General features: G+C 45.5%; 1 protein-coding gene across 1 annotated transcript in view; it reads right to left on the bottom strand.

The window, feature by feature from the left end:
• Positions 1-4,659: 4,659 nt before the first annotated feature.
• Positions 4,660-16,494, bottom strand: part of LOC8038060 (homeobox protein Hox-A5) — a 90,247-nt gene continuing 78,412 nt past the window's right edge. The window contains exon 2 of the mRNA XM_002406361.5: positions 4,660-10,119. Within this exon, the coding sequence (XP_002406405.2) occupies positions 9,833-10,119 (287 nt within the window). The 3' untranslated portion in view covers positions 4,660-9,832. The remainder of the gene's footprint in view (positions 10,120-16,494) is intronic.

Here is a 16,494-nt window from a genome sequence, read left to right as displayed (position 1 = left end):
GTTGAAATGGCGTTTAACCGGATGATGATTGAGCAATCGGCGATACAACTACCAATTTTGAGTTTGAGCCTCGCTTTCGCGGCGCTGACAAAAGAGAAATTTTCTTGGATGAAGTATCACTTTGAATTCCCGTGCGAACTCCTATAAAAGAAGTCGATCGGGATATTTTAATTTAAAACAAGAGAAGATGGACATGTTCATTAGCAGCGAGGCACAACACAAAATGTTTTCACCACGACCTGTTAAGACCCACAGAAAATAGAAATGATGAAAGTTTTGTAACTTAATTTCCGCTTTGAGGAGCGCTAAATGAAGCATTCTAATTTATGCGAACACGGTCTGTGAAGAGGCCGACACGTGGTTGTCCAAATGAAATTATAATATTTTATATTCTTTACCTGTAGCGGGTAAAGACTACAAAATAATCTTGATTCAATCGGAAAAAATCAAGAAAAAAAAAACGGCACACACTGCTTGTTAATATTACACGGACAATAACCAATGCTCTCTCCTGCTCGTCAACACTCTTAAGTATGCCTTAGACCAGCTAAAACTAGAAAAGAAGAAAAAAAATCAATGTTTATGAAGCATGAGTTCTGTGGAGCCTGTCGGTCACACCCTCGGAAACGCTGTTTTTTGGTGACAGGCAAAACCGAGTTCATCGGGAAACGATCGGGCACAGCTGCCCACTGCGAAAAAAAACAAACAAAACAAAACAAAAACATCATACGACAGAAGGAAGGTTTTCTGTCTGGAGGGGGGTCACCCAGCCCGTCTGCAAAACCACGGCTGCTGCTGCTGCTCAGGCGTCGCCGAGAAGTCCCTTTCCTGCCCGGGGGGGCGGACGGGGGCAGGCGGTATTTTCAGGAATTTCCCTCCCCCGGGGGGCGCTCCCCTTAGTCTCCCGGCTTCGTCTGTTTTTGTCACCGTTTCAGTTTAGACTGATGAACTGTCTCCGACAGTCGCGAATGCCCACCGCCGCGAGTTGCGGTGGCGCTACTGAGCGCGCCATACGCGAAAGCAAAGTCGGCCGTTATCTGTCATGCAGGTTGCCATGGCGTCTGTTGCTGATGCCAACTTTTTATTCTTCTGCTTCCTTGCTTAGCCCTTTCGTAGACTGACGAAAACAGACTCGGCGACTTTCTTCTGGAAAAGAGTCCCCCTTACGGAAATGGAAAAGTGTTCTTTGACCAAAAAACAAACAAACAAAACATGTTCGAAAAAAAAAAAAAAAAGAGAACAAAGAGAGATAACAAAAAAAAAAGTGGTATCTTCGCTGCCTGGCTGCCTTCCAAAGAGTGGTCAAGAATAACAAATAATGGAAGCGATGATTTCAAACGTCAACATCAAGTTGATGATGTTACGATATTACCGAAGCATATACCCGACATGTAATAAATGTCGAGCGCTGGAAATCATAACCAAAGACGTGCACATTACGTCTTCGATACGTCCCTGAGACGTATCGAAGACGTAATTGCGTACTGCCGGGTTTAATGACAATGCCGTTCATTGAGACTTCAAGGCACCTGAGATTCCATCGTGCTTCTTATCGGGCAGAGCCGAGTGGCAACTGGAAAGTCGAGTTTGCGCCGTTAACGAAATGCGCATCCGTTAATCTTCGCGGCGCTGGCTCTCCCCGATGAAGAAACGACACACGTTGTTCCCGTTCCCGAGCCTCGAAATGCCGTCGAGCTCTTGCCGCATTGCCAGGTTTTCTGTTCACTGTCGAGATCGTCCGTCTTGCTCGGCTGTGAGTCAGCAATCGCCCCTTATCTCACTCGCTGCTGGCGCATGGGCTAACTGCGGGATGCGACGAATTGGTTCTGTTCCAAGTTCGCGTTTCTTGCTTCCCGTGTGGACTCCTCAAATACTGCCGCCGCGTCGGTGAAGAAGGCTCGTTGTTTCGCATTTTTACAAACTCGAGTTTGACGGGGACAGGTTTGTTCACGTTGGATGTTCCGCGGAGTTAGACGGGACGCTGATAAATGGAGCACAAACTCAAGTTGCGGCAACCGCGGAAGTTGTTGGTATTATAAGACGACGTCTGCGTTAGCGTCAGGAAAAATTTAACCGTCGAAATCCGTGGTGCTCGTTGCGTGAAAGTTTGACATCAATTTCGCCACGCAGCGAGTCTGAAAGAACGGATTGATGAAGTCGAGTTCTTGTTAAAATGAACAAAACGCAGCTTGAACGTTACCAATTCAGCCTGAATATCTTGAACAAAAGCTTCTTTCTCTCTAACTCTCCCGATTAAACGGGGACTGCTTGGATCTTAGCTTCACACAGATGCAAGTCCGGTTGGCGTATCGTGCCCAAATGTTGACCGACGCAGCGGCGAGGATAGTGATCTGGAATGCGACTTCCCAGCGCTGGTCCTGAGGTTCATTGTTCGTGGGGGTTTGTGACGCCCTTCAAAAGGCCAGGCGGCTGTATTTAACGCCGCTCATGACTCATTGTTGCTGGCCGGTCCCCCTTTTGTCAACCTCCGGCCACCAACCGCCGCTGAGCTGTTGCTTTCAAGAGAGGTTCGATGCTCGCCACTGGCAGCGAATGAACTCTCCGCTTCTCCTCTCTTCCATTCCATTCATCATTCTTCTCTGAGCTGCCCTTAGTACCTCATTTCTTTTTTTCTTTATTCTCAACGCGTGATTTTGCCCTCCTCTGTCTGCCCCCCTTTCCAGCCGCAAGAGCATTTGACCCTCTCCTCTCAAACCTCATTGAATGAGCTATTTCATTCCCAATGTTTGCACCACCAAGTCTCGATTCGTATACGAATGGATTGTTGGCTCTCGCGGATTCGATCAACCGAGCTAACAATCATGCGCTATTGAAATCCCACGTTTTTGGCGCTGTTTCATTTCTTTTTGTCTATTTTTATTTTTGTACACCATATTATGGGAGACGATCCGAAATGGTAGAGGAATGAGAACCCTCTTCTTTTTTGTTGTTCAGCATAAAAAAAGAATAAAATAATTCAAGGCACTGCTGATTGGATTGACCTAGAGGTGCCCTCGAATGAACTGGTGGCTTCATTGTCGCATTTTACTGCTTTGTCCGTAAGACGGGGAACTCGAAGAGATGATTTGAAGTTACTCTATTTTGTGGCGTCTGCTGGGATCGGCCCCTTGAAGAAATAAACGAATAAAGGAATACAAACCGAAACAGCGACGAAACAAAGCCCGGTAATCGAAAACGGCGGCCTCGTCATTTTTGCCAACTCCCAGGGCTTGTGCGTCGGCGTATGGCCCGAGGGTCGCTCTGAGCGTTGCGGACGAATCAATACCGTGGAACGTTGCTCTGCCCAAAATTTACCATGAAACTGCGTCCAGCAGGGAGACCCGACAGAAAGAAAAAGAAAACTGGATAGACAAGGCAAACTCGAAAAGGCTCTGGCGTACAGAAAACGGTGCAGTCTTCAGTCAGAATAGCTTACGCGAACGGATATATATATATATATATCCATTTCTATATACATGCGGCTCTAAGAGGTGACACGGGACTCGAGCGATAAATCAACGTTGTTACAATATTCGTTTTTTCTTCTTTCGTCTCTCTCTCTCTCCACTTTGTCATTCTTTGATATTATGTGGGTGAACTCGAAGCAGGGCAGGCAGAAAAGGACGCGAGCGAACGAAAGACAGCCCTCCAAATAAAACACCACAGAGAAAAAGCGAATGCCATGTCCCCTCTCTCTCTTACTCTCTTTTGGTTTGCGTTGCCCTGGCTGTCTGCTCCGCCGGCCTTGCTGCAGCAGCGGCGGCGGCAACGGCGGCGGCAGTCGTGCTGGCAGCGCGGAACCTTTATGCTGTCGCTCCGTTGCTGCCGCGATGCCGCTTTGTGCACGGCTTCCATTTTTTTTGTTTGTTTTCTTGTTGCTCCGTTTCATTTTTCTCCCTCTCTCTCCATTCATTTTTTCTTTCGTTTTATTCCTTCACTTCGTACACGGATCCAAGCAGGAGAGCGTGCGCGAACGCCTTGTCCCTTCGCCTGCGTGGTGGGCATGCAAAAACAGGCGGACGAGGCCCCTTGCCTTTCCCCCCAACCTGCGTGCGACGGCGGCAGCGGCTTTGCACAACAAGAGACGCCACTCGCGCACTCGAGCGCCTGCACGCTCACTCGTGTCTCTTCTCGCCCCCCTCTCTGCCTCTCGCGCGTACTGTGAAAGCAGCCTTGCACCCTTGGGAAACAACTCTGCTCCACAATGTAAAAATATAAAAAGAAGAAAACGTACAAAAGAAAGGGTGCAACTGTTGGGAATTGCGGAAACAGCCCTCCCGATTCACCTTCCCCTATTCCTTCGGGTTCATCTGACGTTTGGATGCTGGAGCGCCGCGGTGACGTAGTTTAGGGTGGATTAAGGGTTGCCTGTTTGCTGTGTTTTAGGGGGAAGTTTAACAAAAAAGGGCGTGGACGCTTCGGGTGCCTTTCGGTTGGCTGGCTCGTTTGATCGGCTTTACTATATATTCGGATGAAAGTGATATGGTTAAATGCCGACGAAATAAAATGCTGCGTGCGCGCAGAACGAACTTGTATGCCGGTACGGGATGATGAATAACAGTCCGGCTTGCACAACTGTGGCACCTCGTACTCCATGACATATATATATATATATATGTATATATATATATATATATATATATACATTTTTTTGTGTGTGTGCTTCTAATGATCTTTAGTAACTTTAGCAGATTCTGTGACTGTACGTTTGATCATGTACCCAGGCGAGTCCGGAAAGAATCGTGCGGTATCTACTTCCCGATTCTCCCGAATACGCCGAAGAGGTGCGCTGCCTTCCCATCACCATGCCCTCGTTGTTTCTTCATGCGATTTATCGAACTGCGCGTCATTTGATTCGAATTCCCCGGCTCTGCTCTACGAAAGGAGAAGGGGATCGCGAAAGCAAGGTGGGGTCGCCGTCAAGTAGACAGCCAGCGTGAACGATGGAATGCGACGGTTCAGGATGCGGTGTCGATGTCGTGACGCTAACGCGTGATTGCGCGCGCCCGCGTGTTTTTTTGTTTGCGTGCGTTGATGTCGTACATCTATGTATATGCGTATTTATAGCAGCGGCTGTAATCCGGATGGTGGGTATCAAATATTTACAGAGAAGTCTGAAAAGGCCGAGTCTCTCTCTCTCGCTCTCTCGCACTGTACCTCTTTCTCTCGCTCACTCTCTCAATCTCTCTACGTCTCGCTACTGTGGTTTCTGTCGGTTACTTTCGGACAAAGGCGCCGGAGGGCACCACTCGCGGTTATACACACGACAACGGACGCTAAGCCTTCTTTCCTCTCCGACCGAAGAGTCTAAAAATAATGAGAATCGCATCCTTCGTCGGCTGCACTCTCTGCCAAACTACGCTTTTCTTTCTCTCTCTACACACATGTACACTGCTTGTGGTCCGGAGGCTTGACCGCCGTTTCCGATCCAACTTCTGCTCTTTTAAAGGGATGGTATACACAGCTACCGAACCACGCATTGCCACTGGCCTGCCGCAGCACCTCGCAAAGGAGCGGCGCGCTTTCTACACTTCTCCAGCTCACAGCAACACGAACTGCAGCCTGAGCCACACTCGAGCGTCGCACGCTGTGCACCCTGAACGCTTCCCTGACTCTTCATTGCCATTAGGATCAATGGCACCTTCGGGGTAGACGCGAATAGCTCATTAAAATCCCTTCTGAATCGTCACACCACAAGCAACTGGCACCGGCCTTATATTTAGTGGATGATGTTTTATCCGCTTCCTTTTGAAGGAAATAGTCATCGGGAGAGTTCAGTTTGCGCAGCGGGCAACGCCCCCCTCCCCACCTTCGACAATAGTATCGTCTCAGGCCGCCCAAGAAAATAAGGGTGGATTAAAAACACTAGATAAATAACATCTGTTTGTAAAGTGACTTCACGTTTCCTTCTCGGGATAATTCGATTGAGAGGCTATAGGATGGGAACAGGCATCCTGTACAGACAAAAACACTAGTGAAACGGGAAACGCGGCGTGTGATTGGTTGGATGAGTACGCCCGGCACCGCCCCCCCGCGGCGAAGGAGGGGCTTCGGGAGCTTCCGACAATAGCTTTCCGCCGTAGTGGCGAGCGAGCGCAAAGACAGGCTCTTCTACTGCTTGGGACTTTGGATAGGCCGCATAAACTAGTTTATTTCGTTAAAGACCAGCAAAAAGTGGCCATGAACGTTCATAAGTGACCTTAAGGAATAGGTTGCGGAGAATAATATATTTCTGAGAACAACAATATGCCAGATTTTGGCTCTCTGTTCCTTTTGTAAACGTTTCTCCTCTTGACGTAACTTTGGTGCCCTTATTTTAGAACAATTTATTTAAAAAAAAAGTATTTCTGGAAAAAAAAGAAAGTTATTTCTGATCGTGAAGATGCCCCATCAATCGCCAGCGTAGAAAAGAGGTCCGTCCAATCACACGTCGCGGCATGTTTTATGCACACAACAAGAAACACTACAAACGAGGCTTTCCAAATCCCTCGAACCTTCTCAAGGCAGAAGCAAGGTGAACAAAATGAGTGAACACTGTCGAGATCTACGTTTAGGATTCTATGGCGCCGCGGTTGTCTCTTGCTTGCCTTTCGAAACCAACGTATGGGTTTGTATGAGTTTTCCTTCTTCATATGACTTGATGAAGCAGACAGTTCGCTCTTTGAAAGCAACTGAACCGAAAGCATCATTCAAAAACAAAACACCATGAAATAAGGACACCGAGCGAAAACAAAATGAACCCGTATCTACAAAAGAGATTCACAACCTCAAGTTCAATACACACAGGGCTCACCGAACGTTTCACGAGACACTCGAAAAACTGCACGAAAAAAAACAAACAAGAATGGGACGAATAATAACATAATGGTAATGATGTCTATGGTACACAATCGAAAACCTTGTCAACATTCACCAGTGTTAGAACCTGAGAACTCAAAAACTCCAACGGACACATAAAGGTACACGTAAACGTTTTGAGCAGGTCAAAAAAGGGAGAAAAAAAAAAAATGCAGGCATGTATACAAACTAAAATTAGCATCTTGTAACGTCTTTTCTTAATTATAAACATCCAAAATAATGTACAATAAGAATCAATATAATATAACGCGCCACGAAAAAAAAAAATCACAATCTAGAACACGTCTTGCACAATCGTCTCGTACTATGTCTCGCGTCTCGCCGAGTTTGACTTTCTCGGTCTTTTTTATGCATATCGTACGTAAGCTTTCTCCCCTTGGAACAACGCCACCCCACTTTCCCTTTCCAGAATCCGTTGTGCACACATAAATACGGGACAGACTTTTGCTCTTCCTTCTTGGATCACTTGCCTTTTCTTGTTTTTCCTTCTTCTTCCTCGCTTCGGATAGCACACAGCACAGCGACGAGACACACGCCGTTTCTTGTACACAGTCCCGCAGCGACGCACAGCGCTTGCTCGTCGCCGGAAAACAGTTTTTTTTTTTTTTTTTTTCCACACAGATCGGAAACGTCCGCAAGACAAGCGCTGCGCACCACTCGCGTCGAAGCCTTCCTGCGTGAACGTGACTCTCTTCACACCTCGCACGAGATCGTTCATCACTGCTGTCGTGTGTCTTGTGTTTCTATATAGGCTCATTCCTGTGCGTGTGTGTCAATGTGTGAGTTTTTTTTTTTTCGCCGTGTAATGTGTGCGCGACTTTATACAGATACATAATTTATATATAAATATATTCCCTTCTCTTATTTCCTTCATTTTCTTTTTTTTTAGCGGTGTCATACACGTAATTTGGTGTCTGCTATTGGTGGTTCTTTTTTTTTCCTTCGGTATTTCTTTCTTGTGCCACTGGTATCTTGAAATGCTGGGACGTCGTCTTCCCCGCTTCAACACTTGTCCGGGATTCTCCGATGGACGGACGACGTCCACATGGAACGCGTGTCCCAGCGAAGGCTCGCCGCTTCTTTTTCGTATCGCACCATCCCTTGTTTTAGTGTTGGTCGTCTGTATAGCGCGAGGAAGAGGATCCCGTGCTTGCGTCGTTCTGTGCCGAGTCTTCTTCTTGTTCAAACCATGGATTTGGGGCCAGCCGCTGGCTGGGATTTCTTCGTAAACGTTTCTGCTTGTTTGGTTTTTCGCAACACGCGTTCCCCGGGGTCAACTATTCCTTGACAGAATCCTTTGCTTTAGCAATACCTGCTTTTGTCCAGGTAGTTTCGTTCCTCCTTTGTTGAAGTTCCAGATGGATCACAGTTTGAGTTGCGGAGTTCTCCGTTCTCAGTTCTGATATCGAATGTTACGCTGGATTCTAGTCTAAGCTCGGTTCGACCCCAGGTTGTCGATTACCACGCACGTAGAGAAGACAGTCGTTGTCATTCTCAGGTTTGTTTGTTTCCCAAGGATCTGTTCGGCCCAATTTCATTTTTTCTGGGTGTTTGTACCGGGGTGTACTTTTTTTTTTTCTTTTTAAGAGAGTCGCTTGATTTGTTTTGTCTTGTTTGTTGCTACAAACAATTTGCTTTTATTTTATCTAATTATATTTTTTGGCAATTCGAGACAGTTTGGTACGTGGATAGATAATGCAACAGCGAACCCATCTGGCAGAGAAGGTACAAGGAATGGGTGATAATTTGGTAAAAATATTAAATGATCTTTAACGATGAGTATAGACGCAAGCAAACGATATTTCAATTTCGCCCACTGTACTTTAATGGAGTCGACATGAATGAAATGTTTCTAACAACTTAGTAACACTGCGTGATACGAAACTGCCACCGGGTTTGTTAGCTTTTGGGGAATCATCGCCAGATGGTGTTCGCAGGAGTTCGCGTCTGGCCTCGTTCGAGGGCCAAATGGTGGCGGGCGGTTGTTCTGCTCCTTGTACATATTTCTTTGTTAGGATGGTGCATCATTTTTTTTTCCTCTTTGACTCAGAGAGAAGTGAAAAAGAAGAAGCTTCGTACGCACATGGCAGCCGAGAGGGAGCGGAGTGAGGACTCGGGGGATGGGGCTCTCTCGAAACTCGACGTGCCAGAAGAGAGAAATAAGAAAAAGGGCAACGTATGATAAGTTAAAAAAAAAAGATGAAAAGATTTTGAGAGGTCGCGTTGGCCATTAGAGTTTAATCTTTGGTAAAAACCGAGCGATGTTTTTTTTTTTTAATATTATTGGTTTATAAATTTTTGGGCACAGTGCCTTTTTTAAACCATGACTGAAAATGCCGACATAAATTGTTTCACGTATTAAACATCTCAACGCGGATCACCGGTCTCACGCCTTATAATATGAACAACCCTCTGGAATTTCATAAGGCAGAATTACAAAAAGACTTCACAATCTCTCCCCCCCCCCCCCCCCCCCCAAAACCGAAAAAAAAAACGCCAATTTTGTTTTTTAAAGTTTTTGTAGGCTAATATACATTATTAGTGATTACTGCCTTCAACTCTATCCCTGGTTCCATTTTCGCTAAAAATAATGAACGTAGCTCCAATAGCCAAAGGCGACACACCTCAAGCGGCAATCTAAATGTCGGAGAAAAAAAAAGCAAAAAAAAAAAAGCACCAACCACGCACAAACAACCAAATCGTCTCGATGCCACTCCTTGTACACCCTCCGTAAAAGTAACGCCACGAGGTAGGCTCTGGAAACGGTGTGCGTTTTAAAATAGTAAAAAAAAGAAGAAAAAAAGAATACGGCGAGAAGTGAGTGTTAGGAGGGACAAGGGTAAAAGGAGTCAGCGAGCGCGATCGAGTGTAGGTTTTCCTCCGCTCAGGGGGCCGGGGTTGTGTGGGGCACGTCGTCGCATTGGGAAGAGACAAACAAACCACGATGTTATGAGAATGGCAGCAGCTGGCCTGCCTACGCCTTGGTTTCGCTGTGCATGTGCGGGTGGTGGTCGGGGATCACCTGCGGGATCTGGGGTGGAATGGTGTTGGCCATCTTGTGCTCCTTCTTCCACTTCATGCGCCGGTTCTGGAACCAGATCTTGATCTGTCGCTCGGAGAGGCACAAGGCGTGCGCAATCTCGATCCGCCGCCGCCGCGTCAGGTAACGGTTGAAGTGGAACTCTTTCTCCAACTCCAGGGTCTGGTACCGCGTGTACGACGTCCGCTGCCGCTTCGTCTCGCCCATGGCGTTCACGCCGTCTGCGGGGAGAGAGAGAGAGACAAGCAAAACGGTTTTAGGAGGGGACTACTTTTTTGTATGAGTGAAGAATGGTACCGTCTGAAACCGGGGCCACACTGCTTATACGTCATTCAAAGAGCAGTCTGCTTATAGATTCGGACGCGAGTCACCGTGAGGTCCGTACTTCGAATGCCGCATGGCAATGAGTTCAAGGGAAAAAACTTGGCGCGCTGCATTCGAACCACGAATATTGCACTTGAACTCGAATTCCGCCGCATGAGTTCAAGGAAAAAACTTGGCGCGCGGCATTCGAACCACGGATATTGCGGTGACTCGTGCTTGCAGACTGCATTTTGTGAGTCACCATGAGGTCCGTACTTCGAGTGCCGCATGGCAATGAGTTCAAGGAAAATACTTGGTGCGCGGCATTCGAACGACGGATATTGCGGTGACTCGTGTTTGCAGACTGCATTTTGTGAGTCACCGTGTTTTGTGAGACTCGTGTTTGCAGACTGCATTTTGTGAGTCCGTACTTCAAATGCCGCATGGCAATGACTTCAATAAAAAAACTTGGCGCGCGGCATTCGAACCACGGATATTGCGGTGAATCGTGTTTGCAGACTGCATTTTTTATGATGTATGAGCAGTGTGTGACCCCGGCTTTATGCTCTGTTGCAAGATGGACTCCGCCTCCGAAATCACAAAAGAAAATGGAGTCAGTGTACCATTCAATACAAAAACACCATTTTTCGTTGGTCATAAAAAATGCAATGCGTTCCTGAAATAAAACGAATGCAATATCACCATTGCTTCATTATATGTGCCTATTGTGCGTAGGGTTTCCTCTTTTTTTTTTTTTAGGTAGAGCTTTTCCCGCAGTTCTTGTGTTGCAACAGACTCTATAAACGCCTGATTAGCGCCACGCGGCTACGTATAAGAAAGTTTCGCATTCGAGCGGTTTACGGGCAATTTTGATATGTACAAGAAAACAGAAACGCCGTGTGTCATATAGGAATCCAATCTTACATGATAGAAAATAGAAATGCTTAGAATTTTTTTAACAATCACCAAAAAAAAAAAGCAACAAACGCGTCCAAGCGCCTACAAACGCGCGCGCACACATACACACACACACAAACACACACACACACACAGACGAAAAAAAAAATAAAAGGTGTCCGGACACCGGCTATTCAACTGTGGCGCTCATCCTCAGTTGGTCGCCTCAAAAGCGCCAGTGAACTTTGCGACCTCTTTCAACGAACGACGAAGCGGCGTCGGAGTCGTACAAAATTAATGGTCCCCAGCAAGAAGTGCCCTTATCTGTTGAAGGATCCGCTCTGGGAACCCGACACAAATCGGACCGAAATAATAGACACCTCCGAGCGACGACACGAGCACCTTCCGCTAACAAGCATTGGCCTTTGATATAGGCGAGACCCAACAGCCGGCTGATCCCGACGGCAGCAGCCGAGTGGAGAATAACAACCAACAAACAGCTCGACGACGCGTCGGCGTTCCCATAATCATTCGGATAAAGAGCAACGACGATAAATGTGCAAATGGAAAAAAAAGAAGAAAAGAACGGAAGAGATAAAGAGCACACGCTTTGAAACCCGATGACCGTTTTCCGGTTTTGTACACACGCAGAGAGCTGATAAGGTGTTTTGATTCTCGCGCACGCATCGCGCACCAGAGCATCCTTGTGTGACGGAAACCCACACGCGAGCACGTTCTGCAGAGACGTGCGTGCGAAGTGAAATGAGATATTCGACGCGTAGGAGAATTAATTGGTTCGGAAATTTGACACGGTCGTTGCTGAAGAGTACGAATCGTGGTGACACGTGCATCAATTTTTTTTTACATGGCGTTTTGAGATACAGAATAGATCACGAGGTTGCAGATCAGAGACGCTTGAATGAAGCGATGAACAGTTTTCCGAACACGCCAAATAACGTAATTTATTGTTGCGTTACTGGTACGTGTTATCCTGCATTTGGGAATGAACAATTTAGCATGCTGGTTTAGAATGTAAATGGTAGCTGGGAGCGCCACACATTTTATATGAAACATAAGGCACGGGGCAATGCTGTAGCGTTGCTGTAGCGAATGCCAGGCAATGTAACCCAGGATATGAAGCATGCGATACCTTAAGTATTGCTTGATTTTTTACAGAAAAAATTATACCCTCGAAAGTTATTTCCGCTACAGAGCTTCATAAACCCAACCCTTCGTTGTCCTATCCTCGCCTGTTCGCCAGTCAACGACTTAGCTGTCATAGTATGCAAAGTTTCACAAACCGGTATGTAACGCATCTCGCCATTCTAACCAGATTCATTTATTGTTTGTCTCCTAGTCTTACAAAACATCTTAGTGCAACCTCTCAACACTCTTGAGTGGGTGTGCGCGCAAAATGAGTGCTTATTTCTATATTTAATTATTTATTTGTTCCCGTTTATAACTTCCGTACAGTAACTACTACAACCTTCTGGTCTGCCAAATCAGGAGCCTTATTCTAGATACACATTTCAGTCAGCCTCAGATTCAACAGCAGCGGCGTTTCAGTTTGTGTACTGAACGAAAGAAACAGCAAAAACACACACACACAACGAAAGGCGTCTGCTTTTCTATTCCAAATATGTAATTGAATGACTGTCTAATAAAGATAGTAGAAATGATTACCTTCGTAACACAACCATCAGATTTCGCCATAAATATGTGATTCGCGATAATAGTCGAAATTCACGGGAGGCTGTCACTAAAAGTATGTATGAACTGCGATGTAAGTATTCAATTATATTGCCTGAGAAATACATAGGATTAGAAGGTTGAAAACCAAATAATCGACGTTGATCTTGTGGGAAAAAAAAAGAAGAAAGACGTGAGTATTTATACAATAGCGGCCGCCATTTCGTAACTCGAGAAGCATCTGTTTTTGTTTCAGCCTCATTTGGTGAAGGTCGCCAAACATATCTCCAAGCAGGCACGTAGCCAGGATTTTGTTTTGGGGGGTGGGCCCGCCCATGACAAAATGCTGTATCAGGGGGAGGGGGAAGAGGAAGTCCCCGCAGAAAACGGATTCTCTCATTTTACAAGCCCGCCCTTTACGAGCCTGCGTGCCTCTCTAAGCAACTGCAGGCATGCACAATTTCTCGGCAGAAAATTCGAATAATGTTTCACTGCAACGTATCCGGAGCTTAGCGAATTGCGAGGCCGAAACGACGCTTCTAAAGTCACTGATAGCGTAAGAAGCGCCGGGCGGGGCCAATGTCGACATCTCATTATCGCTCTTCAGCCAATCGCATTGCGGCATCAGCCGAAGAAATAAAGCTAAAGAACGAATCACAAAGCGCAGGAGCATTGTTATAATAGGCCACGCCTTACGTTTCTAGAGCTGTCAGAGAATCTAGCACTCGAAAACCCTGGACATATGAGTACGCTTCTCATATGTTAAGTTTTTAAGCCAATATCGTATTTTGAATCGGGGTATTTTTTATCTTCTGAATTGTAGACTTTTATTCATAAAAAGCAACAGTGATATGCTTGGTTCGAGCGATTTTGCAGCGCCTCTTGGAGTAACCAGAAATTTATTTTGGAGCAGAAAAAAAGAAAAAGAAAAAGATAACACTATTGGAGCTCTTAAAGGGGCGGTGCAATGATTTTAACACTGAACGAATGTGCAGCTTGTATTTTTGATATTGTTTACTTCGGCATAAGTAAGAGAAAAAGTGCCACCATACCCCGAAATACCTCTATTTCGCTGCGTAATTGTGAAATAAAAAACGCTTTTTTCCCAACCTGCGGCCACATGGTGGCCGCAAATGGAACTATATGGTGTGACGTCATTCGGAGTGGTTTTTGTAAGTGATAGTGTTAGGCAATTGTAAGCTTGATTTAAGGTTAAGTTTAAAAAATCTTGTTGTTTAGGCATGCAGAAACGCCTACAAAGCCTAATATTGCCGCTAAAAGGGTATGAATTATTTGTGGCGCCATCTACCGCAAGTCAACCAAACCTGCCGTCGCCGTCATCCGTCGACGCCCGAGGCGCCTACGGCGGCTACACGAGCAACCCGGACGTTTTGTCTTTCCCTCGCTCGACGGAGTGCGTTGGTCGTGGTCCGTAGTATCGTGGTATCGTTATTGTTCCTGGTGTTCCGACCTCGACTTCGACTTCGACTGCCCGCCGCGTCGCAAGCATCTTGCGCTCGACATCGCTCAGGCCGTCCGCCCATGCCGCCATGTTGGTCGGGAATCGGCGGGAGAGCGGCGAGCCTGGTGAGCCGGCGAGCGCTGGGGAAACGGAAGCCAGAAGAACCCAACCGGAAACCAACGCCACTCCGAATGACGTCACAGGCGAAGCTGGTGCCGCTTCAATGTTGAGTTGAGGGGTGCCAGAGAAACCAATTTCTTTTATTTTTTTAATTAAAACTAGGGGAAGCAGAAAAGAATATTTTTCGGTCCTTCGTTTTGTATGTGGCCGGGATCAATTCCCGCAATTAATTAGCCAAAGTCCGCAAATTGTTGCACCGGCCCTTTAACTGCCATTCATTCGCTCTGTGAATGCCATGTTAAAATTGGAGAGTTGGCCTGTCCAGCTCAGAGACAGTGCATCTTTGCCTTTCCACTTCTGTACAACCCCTTCTTGGCATCCATTGCAAAAGATTATAAAGTTGGGAAAAAATTGAATTATAATTATGTACATTATTAGATGTAGAGTTTTACGACGATGCAAAGTCAACGTGTGTACATTAACACCCTACAGACCGATCTTACCAACTAATTCGCTACTTCAAATTTAAAAAAAAAAAAAAAAAAAAAAATATATATATATATATATATATGCAGATTTTTTTTCTATCTTTTTACGCACTTGCACCACTCTACATTGGAGCAGCATCTTACCCTTACGTTTCCACGAGGCTGCGCTACGACGAAGCGACAAATGAAAAATTGCAATGTCTTCTACGCGGGCGTAGCTTCTCCGCAGTGCACCAGTGCGCGGTGGGAAGCGCACTTAGCGGAACTAACGAAACCGCCTGAACAGACCACGAACAATAAGATATATCACGAAACTTCCTACGAGTATTAAGCCATATTCATCAGGAGGTTTAAATCGGATCACAAGTTATCTCAAACGATAGCTGAAAGTTCTAGAAATCCGTGGTAGATACCGGAACATTCCGACGATGCAGCGACGCCTGAACTATTTATTCGTTTGTGTATTCAAAAAGCGAAACAAACTTTTGGAGCAATATAGCCTCAAATTCCTCGCATTTTGGTCAAACGTAGCAGGATGGAAGCACTTTATTGCACTTTAGAACGTTATTGCACAGTAAGCACTTTGGCGCAGTTTGGCTCAAATGGCATATCAATCACAACACTGCAGTATTGATTGGTCCCCGCGTTCTCTGCAGGTAAGTCGAACCTCAAACTTATATTAAGTTTTCATCTGACGAATATAACATGTATAAGACGTTTTTGGGTATGTTCGAACGAACATGGTCTTGGGACAATTTTTAGCTTTGAAGAAAAATATAGTTTTTTCACTCAATGACCACTAAGACAAAAAATCTTTTGTTTTGCAATTTTAATCTCCCCCCCCCCCCCTTTTTCCAAAGGGGAAAAAAAATAGAAGCACACACTGAGTTAGAAGCGCTTTCTGGTGATTGCGCAAGGTTGGCATTTCGGGCACCTTCCCCCAAACAACCAAAACGCTGAGTCTTACTGGTCTAAAAATATTTACTGACAAAGCATGCATTGGAGGGATTGGTCACGCGTATTTATCATGGAGTAACGCTGTCGTTACTTTGCAAGGGTAAAATCGCAAGCACGGCGCATTGGACAATAGTTTTTACCTTATTTTTTTCCCTGGTTATTATTTCCTACCATTTTTCTATTTCTAGTCCTGATTAGTGGGACACATTTACGAGAAACGCTCAAATGGGACCATTTTAATAAATACTGATAATTTCGACAATTTATTTTAGAAATTGGCCATATTATTTTCTTTTTATCTTCCAATTTAAGCTCGTTGATATGAACTAACATAATGTGCAAAACAAATACATGTTTCATAATTTTTGTTTTTGAAGTTATAAAGTGAGAGATCAGCCAAATTAAAGGCTACAGCAGTACCGTACATACCCATAGTTGACGAGTTAATTATTTTCACGAAGCATAAAAATACTGGGGAGAGGTCAGAAATGAACAAATTGACGAGACAGAGGCGGACGGTATTTATAAAGTAAAAAGTCTCTATGCGTTTTTGTTCTACAGTAGCAGAAAACGCTTTTTTAATCACTAGAGATATATTTTCACGCAGTGCAGATTGATAGATCAATCTGTCCGGTCACTGAAAACAATGTGCATGAAATAATTACTGTAAATTTAAAAAG

This window comes from Ixodes scapularis, unplaced genomic scaffold, assembly GCF_016920785.2.
Source record: "Ixodes scapularis isolate PalLabHiFi unplaced genomic scaffold, ASM1692078v2 PGA_scaffold0__279_contigs__length_252992795, whole genome shotgun sequence".
In the NCBI taxonomy this organism is placed as follows: Eukaryota; Metazoa; Arthropoda; class Arachnida; order Ixodida; family Ixodidae; genus Ixodes; species Ixodes scapularis.
This window is presented reverse-complemented; position numbering and strand designations above follow the sequence as displayed.